The sequence below is a fragment of the Epinephelus moara genome, chromosome 13 (genome assembly GCF_006386435.1).
Source record: "Epinephelus moara isolate mb chromosome 13, YSFRI_EMoa_1.0, whole genome shotgun sequence".
Lineage (NCBI taxonomy): Eukaryota > Metazoa > Chordata > Actinopteri > Perciformes > Serranidae > Epinephelus > Epinephelus moara.
This window is the reverse complement of record NC_065518.1, coordinates 34185507-34192476: the sequence shown is the minus strand read 5'-3', so window position 1 is coordinate 34192476 and position 6970 is coordinate 34185507. Positions and strand designations below refer to the sequence as shown.

At 41.9% G+C, this 6970-nt stretch overlaps 1 protein-coding gene across 1 annotated transcript; it reads right to left on the bottom strand.

Annotated features, from left to right (window-relative positions):
- Window positions 1–316: 316 nt before the first annotated feature.
- Window positions 317–6559, bottom strand: LOC126399948 (transmembrane protein 26-like). Its single transcript, XM_050060312.1, has 6 exons — window positions 6160–6559; window positions 5924–6020; window positions 5761–5811; window positions 3907–4118; window positions 3693–3772; window positions 317–972 (listed from the first exon to the last, which is right to left on the bottom strand). Exons 1-6 carry the CDS (start codon window positions 6345–6347, stop codon window positions 722–724), a joined length of 879 nt encoding a protein of 292 aa, XP_049916269.1. The 5' UTR covers window positions 6348–6559; the 3' UTR covers window positions 317–721.
- Window positions 6560–6970: the final 411 nt, after the last annotated feature.

The following is a 6970-nucleotide window of genomic DNA, read 5'->3' as shown; positions in this document are numbered from 1 at the left end:
CCAACCTGGCAGCAACCGTTAGGGTAAACTCTACCCTCTTGTCCAAATATGGTCTCCAAAATTCCAAGATGGTGACCTGAGGCTTCAAAACAGGAACACAAAACTAATGGGCTACATCCATTATTTTATAGTCCATGGTTTATGGATATGTCTATTTTCTGACTTGTTACAAAATGAAATATCTCTGCAGCGTATGTGCATGTGCTCAAATCAGGCTCAGTGTAACTGCTATTGTCAGGTAGGTGAGTGTGAGGCAACAAGGAAAGGACCCAAATGCAGACAAATCCTGGCAGACAGAAACAGTTCAGTGATTTATTAAAAAAAAATGTGAAAAAATACATCAGCTCACTGGTATTGTTGGCAGGTTTGGACAGGAGTATCTGAGAATCCACAGGTAAACAGGAATGGGGCAGACTAGCTGGTACATATTGAGTTAGTAAGTTAGTTTCTAATGTTTGAACAGGAAATGAGGAGTAACACATGAGTTCATTGTTTTCTGGTTGGGATCTCTAATCTAATCAATCTGCATAAGTGATCAAGTGAGAAGTGGGATAGTTATTCTGGTAGGTACAGTACATACTGTATTACCTAAAGAACTTGTGTGTAATTTGAAATTTAAAAAAACAACATTTTCAGATACACTAGAACATGATATGCAATCAAAATGACGTTTACAGTAACTTAATTATGATAACTTGCTGCGCTGGGGTTTCACTCAAACTCAGGAGGTCCTGTCACAGATAAGGACAGAGAGCCGGTAGATGCTGAGAATGACAACCAGGAAGTTTTTAATGGCAAAGAAGATCAGCATCTGGTGTACCACCTTGTAGTAGATCATAACAATGAGGCGGACTACCAGAAATGGCCCATCCTGGATAAACAAAGCTCCCACAGTGCTCCAGATATCAGTCCTGAGATGAGAGAGGAGGGAGGGGGCAGGCTCAGAGGGGTCACCTGAGGATGCAGCCGTTACTGTTGAGACAAAAGAGAAAATAAGTTAAGGTAAACTCTGTTAGCTCAGTTGTAATCTGCTCTTTGATACATTACAGTAACTCACTTCTTAGAAGCATCTGCTGTTCTAAACAGTTACCCAACACAGGAAAGATCAGCAGGTTGATCTTTCCTGTGTTGGGTAACCCTGCACGGGCAGAGGGACCAACTCTCCTTTTAGCTCTGTTTTTGGTCTCCACTAACTCCTGAGAAAAATAAATGTCTCTGCAGCTGCTACATGTTCCACTATGTTCACCAGCCAGTCTCTAACTATGTCTGCATGCGGTTTGGTGCTGGGCAGGTAGTGTACAATGGCTTTATGTAGCTTTTTCACTGAAAACAGCTGCCTGCTGCTGCAAGACACAAGGCTGATGGGAGCAAGGTTTGTGGGCTGGAAAACCAGGACAATATTCAAAAAAGGCTAAAAGGCTCTGTAGAGCTGAGGGTAATCTGTACAATACAATATCTAGATTATAATAGTTTACACCAGAAAGCTAGCCTGGTATCCTCTTAGTTCATTCTCGATTTCCAAGGGATGTTATCAACAGTGGTAGATGGCACTGAGTGATGGACAAATGTATACAGACTACAGCAGGCAGAGATAAGAATCAGAATAAGCTTTATTTGCCAAGTACATGTGTACAAACAAAGAATTTGACTCCGGTACATAAGTACTTTTTCAACAAATTGAACAAGAAATGGAATATACAGAATATACAATATAGAAAAAAATATACAACTATAGATCAAATATAAAAAATAAGACAGCCTGGGGGAAGAAACTGTCTTTGTGACGGGTGGTTTTGGCGGACAGTGCTCTCTAGCGCCTACCGGAGGGGAGGAGTTTAAAGAGATTGTGTCCGGGCTGTGATGATTTAGCACCAACTTGTACTGATTCTTGTTTTTGCCATCATTATTTTGCAAATCTGTCATGCTTTTTGTGGTTGTGTTGGACAGTGGTGGCGCTGGCTTTGGTTCACTCATCAGGGTGAGGAAATCAACTCACTGATCTGTAAACTCTCCTCCTGCTGACTTCTGCCAGTTACCTGCTAGCTGGCCAGGTTGAGGTTTTCAAATGTAAACATAAAGGGCTCTAGTTTCGCAGACCGGGCGCTGCGGAGGCGCAGCGCACCTGCGCTTTGCCAACTGGGTGTGGCAAGGCGGATTTTGTAAGTTTGGCACACCGTGCGCCTGGCGCAGCTACTCCTCTTTCGCACCTCCGTCCCTCCTACCGGCGCAAGTCGGAAAGAGAGAGGAGAGAAGGCGTGGAGTGGGTTTTACCGCGTGCCAAACGTGCCAAACGGTGCCAATCCCCTTTGATGTGACATCAGATGTGACGGGACAGTCTATATAGAGATACATTTATGTGCTGATTGCAGATAGTTGCATTGAATTGTGGTTTTGTGGATATTTATTGCATTGTTAATGTGCCTGACATTCTGGAAACCTGCCTGTGAGGTTTTGGTGACGTGTGCGCACTGTCCGCCGGTCAGCCAAACTGCCACTACAGCAGCTGCGCTCCGCCTGCGCTGACAGTAGACCTGGTTTCAGCTGGCGAGCTTTTAGCGCACCTTCAGCAAAGCCTTTTGGCACGAAACTGTCACTGCGCCAAGCTGGATCTGTCAACACCTCCCCCTGCTGCACAGCCACACCCATCTCAGCGCACCTCGGTCTGCCAAACTACCAAACTGAGTGCGCCTCGGGTTGCGCTGCTCGAAACTAGCTCTGTGCGGGGTTTGCCACCCTGCTCCACCCTGCGCTGCGCCAGGAAACTAGAGCCCAAGTGCTCATTCTTCATCATCATTGGAAAGATGATGAAGAATGAGCACCAGTTGAACTAGAATCCTCCTAAACATTGTACAGGCATTGGAAAAAAACTTGCAAACTCCATGCCACATGAGTTTCCAACAGGATATCAGGAACTGTAAAATCCTTTGATTCACCAAAACTTAGTTAAATCCAGGACAGCATCATACAATAAGGACTGGTGTGATGGTGGAAATGTGAGGTGCTGTCCTGTTCCTGCTGTGGATCACTGCTATATTCAGAGACGGCTGCAGTGCAGTACTGCCCATGTTCAGGAGGAGCGACCATGCAGCCATCTTGTTGAAGCTGGGATGTGTAGACAGTTAAACTATTCCAAAACTAGAAACCATGGATTACCAGAACCATCTGGAAACATGGACAATTATAAAGCAGCAGCCACAAAAGGGACTAAATTGCAGTGCACAAGTTAAAGGAGCTGATGGGATCACATTCAACTGGAGTTGTATAATTCCATGTGACAAATAAATGATTGATTGATTGAATTTGAAAACAGCACTTAAATAAAGCTAAAGTTCCACATCAGCTGTAGCCATCTTGGTTTTTTTTTTTTTTTTTTTTTTTCAGTGCCTTCATGGCACTCCTCTTTGCTGGCCATAATATCCCAAGCGTTAGGGTAAGTGAGCCAAAAATAATATCATCACATATTTTGCGTTAAGCACAAAGGTTTAGCAAGCTGTCAGTCATCGTATTAATCCTGCCCCATATTAGATAAACAGTTTTGACTGGCCTGACCTAGGCCATGTCAGGTGGAAATATGTCTGAACGGGAGAGAGACCAGACGCATCTCCCAAAGCAAATGAAGCATGAGCTTGCAGATTCGTCCGGTTCTCAGGCTACCAGAAGTTGATTCCCTATTTCTGTTCTTTGCACTGTACCTGAGAGATGCAGGGGAAACTGCAGCATACTCCAAGTCCACACAGCCAGAATAATGTAGACCATGGCTGGACTGCTGTCCCTTTGTCACACACACACACACACACACACACACACACACACACAAACATTTGATTCCACCTCATTGTTTAAGACAACCAGTTAAACGTGTAAACTTCCTATCTGCTCTCCCCCTTATGTTCTTTTCTTACTCACTTGATGTCAGACAGTGTTTCAGAGGTGAACTCCAGTATGTCAGCAGCTGTGCCCACAAAGATGAGTAGTAACTGGGAGAGCTGGTCTCTGGTCAGCTCTCCAGTGGCTGGCAGCAACCACCTCCCCAAAATCAGTAGGATGAGCAGGACTTGGTGTAAAGCCAGAATCCAGTCGTTGGCACACACTGAGGACAGAGGGATCCCCTGTGTAGTCTGCAGACATGGAAACAAGTCATACAGAGTGCACAACAGGATCAAATGTTTTACAAGACAAGTCTTACAACTACGCCCATGTTGTACGAAGTTCCCAAAGTTCCACATATACTTATCATAGATTGTGTATTAAGAGTATCAACAGTAACATAGAGGGCCCAATTTTACACCTGGCCCAAACAGCACAGTTGAAGTGTAGTGCAGTTTTTTCCTCCTATTTAAAGGGCGCATTATTCAGGTTGTAAGTTGTGCCTTCATAGGTGGGTTCACAATGCATGTACACTCTGCTTGTTACACACACACAAGGGCATGATGCGGGTTGGTAAACTGATACATCATTATTTAGGAAAATATGAGTGACATTCTCTAAAATAAGAACATACCAGAGAGCAGAACAGAGCTGCTGTTACTTACTGCATTACTCTCAACAGAAAGCTGCTCACTGCTCCAATTTGCCAAATCCACCTGTAAAAAGCAGTGCGCCAGGTGCAGACACACCTGGCTGTTAAAGGGAATGGGAGATGACACACTGACACCAGGATTTATTAAGGGACTAAGTACAACTCTTGCCCATGACGGGGTCACAGTTTTGACCTCCTGCTTGTGTGGATAGTGGCGTGTCTAACATAAAGTTGTGCTGAGGTGACATAAAGAGCACTTCCTGGTTCAGAGTTCATCTCTTTCCCTTATTTTAGAACTCAAGAAACCTAACCTTGCCACAACATATTTTTATAGTTAAATGACATTTTTTTTAAGTTGTAAAATGTGTACAGTGTTTTTTGTGTTCATATGACATAGAGTTAAAAGCTCGAACAACAAAAAAAAAAACTTATGTTAAGCTAACATAGAATTCCTGTCTAACAAGGGTCATGTGACACATTTATTTTGTGTATGGTGTACTCAAAACTTTTATGTTACTGCATTTTACTAAATGAAAAGTTTTGAGTGTGAGTTAAAAAAAAATTAAGTTGAGTGAGTGAATTGGGGTTTACAGTGTATAGTGAAAATAAGGAAAAGAAACATGGTTATATTTCATAGTGTAAACCAGACTTTTCATGTTCAGCTTAGAATTGTTTTTATTAAGGGTGGGCTGTTTAAAGGCAGCCAGTTCTATGAATGTGCTCATGTTGTAAGAGGAAAAAAACACCCACAGCTCTACAACAGCCTCTTTGAGGTGAATCAGCATTACCAAACACTGTACAGAAAAAGAGCCCCACTGTCTGGGCGTATGACGATACGGAAACCAAAGGTGCAGAGAATACTACAAAGTATTGTTCTCCTACGTTAACTGAAAAACTTCTCATATTTCTCAAACTGCAAATAGTTGTCTGTTAATGTACATAAAGTGATAATATACATTTAGGGAAACCACATTTAATCCCAGTGTATTTTTTGAATACATTTATGTTCTAAGCTCTACAAACCATCACCCTCCACTGCCAAATGAAAGGAAACTGCTGAAATATATGGATGTAATTATCACAAAATAAAAGTGCATGGTTTAAATAATCTCCCTTAAACTGTACACTTTTCTCTGTTTTATTTGAAATCATTTGAAGCAAAGCTACATTCATGAAAAGGATTTGAAATTATATTAAAAATAAATGTCTAATTTAAATGTCTGTTAAGTTCTGAAACCTACCTGAAGTCTGAGAATACTCTTGATATTTTCAGTGGAGTCCAGTTTTTCACACTAGAATGAGAGACACAAAGTATAACACTGCACATTTTAATTAGTGCATTATTATTGCATAAACCCCTCAGAATAGAGGAGAATATGATTAAGTACATTAAATGGACGATACCGTTGAGTCAGCAGATATGTTCTCCTGGTGGTGAAGTTCTAAAATCCATAATGATGGAATAATACTGATGAGGAAGAGAAAGATAGCAGGGGAAAACCTGAAGGGAAAGACAAATATTGTTATAATCTTAAGATAATGAACTTTACCTCCTCTTACTGGTCTTTTCAGTTTCATTCTAGCTTACCATTCTACATTTATTCTGCTGTAAAAATAAAGTGAAGCACAGCAGCTGATACCATTTGTGCTCTTTTCCCCTTCTCCTCTTCAGGGTCAGGATCATCTCCACCACCAGCGGCAGGTAAAGTATGGTAAGAAGCCAGTAGAGTCCATTGTCCTTCACCCTCACCACTCTCCACACTCCTATGAGGGAGAGGAGGATAAAGAGAGACCTGGTCAATACAGCACAAATGAATCTGAAGAACATGACTCAAGTCTCTGAGTTTGTCAGCTGCTGCAGGGGACAGACGAGTTTTATGTGAGAGGTCTGAAGGAGTTCGTATGAGCTGGGGCACGCCTCCAACTACCTGCTGGACCACAGTGTTTTTCCTCTTTACAGTAACTGCAATGTTGTGCCAATTATAATATGAGTCAGATGCCTGCAGAAACGTGCAGTTGTTGACTGTGAATTGTTGGGATTTGTACAATAAACAAGTCTGAGGTCTTGCAGTGCAGCTGCAATCAGTAAAATGCTGTACGTTCTTAAAGAATCAGACTGGTGATATTCTACATTTGTCTTATTTTCAACAAATCTTATGTGTAGACCCAAACCATCTTCATCTGTGCCATAGAGCTTTACTGTTACATATAAACAACAAACATCATTCCACTGGCTCACATGTTCCTTCATTACCGTGAACACACACACTGTAGTTCATTTTGACTCAGTTCCACATACACCACTTTGCAGACCCAAGTACTCACTAAAGCACCAAATGTGTTTTAATCCACTGCTCAAAATAGTCTCCAACAAATGTACTATTTCCTCCTGTTTAAGTAATTATTTGATAAATACTACAGTGACGAGCTGTTTCAGGAACTTACTGAGAT

Bases quoted from the DNA above. Each gene is read 5' to 3' on its own strand.
- LOC126399948 (XM_050060312.1), bottom strand. From the start codon at position 6,347: ATGTTCTTCAGATTCATTTGTGCTGTATTGACCAGGTCTCTCTTTATC. The intron at 5,812-5,923 runs GTATCGTCCATT...CTCTCATTCTAG, and splicing joins ACATATCTGCTGACTCAACG to TGTGAAAAACTGGACTCCAC. The intron at 3,773-3,906 runs GTGAGTAAGAAA...TGTGTGACAAAG, and splicing joins GAAACACTGTCTGACATCAA to GGACAGCAGTCCAGCCATGG.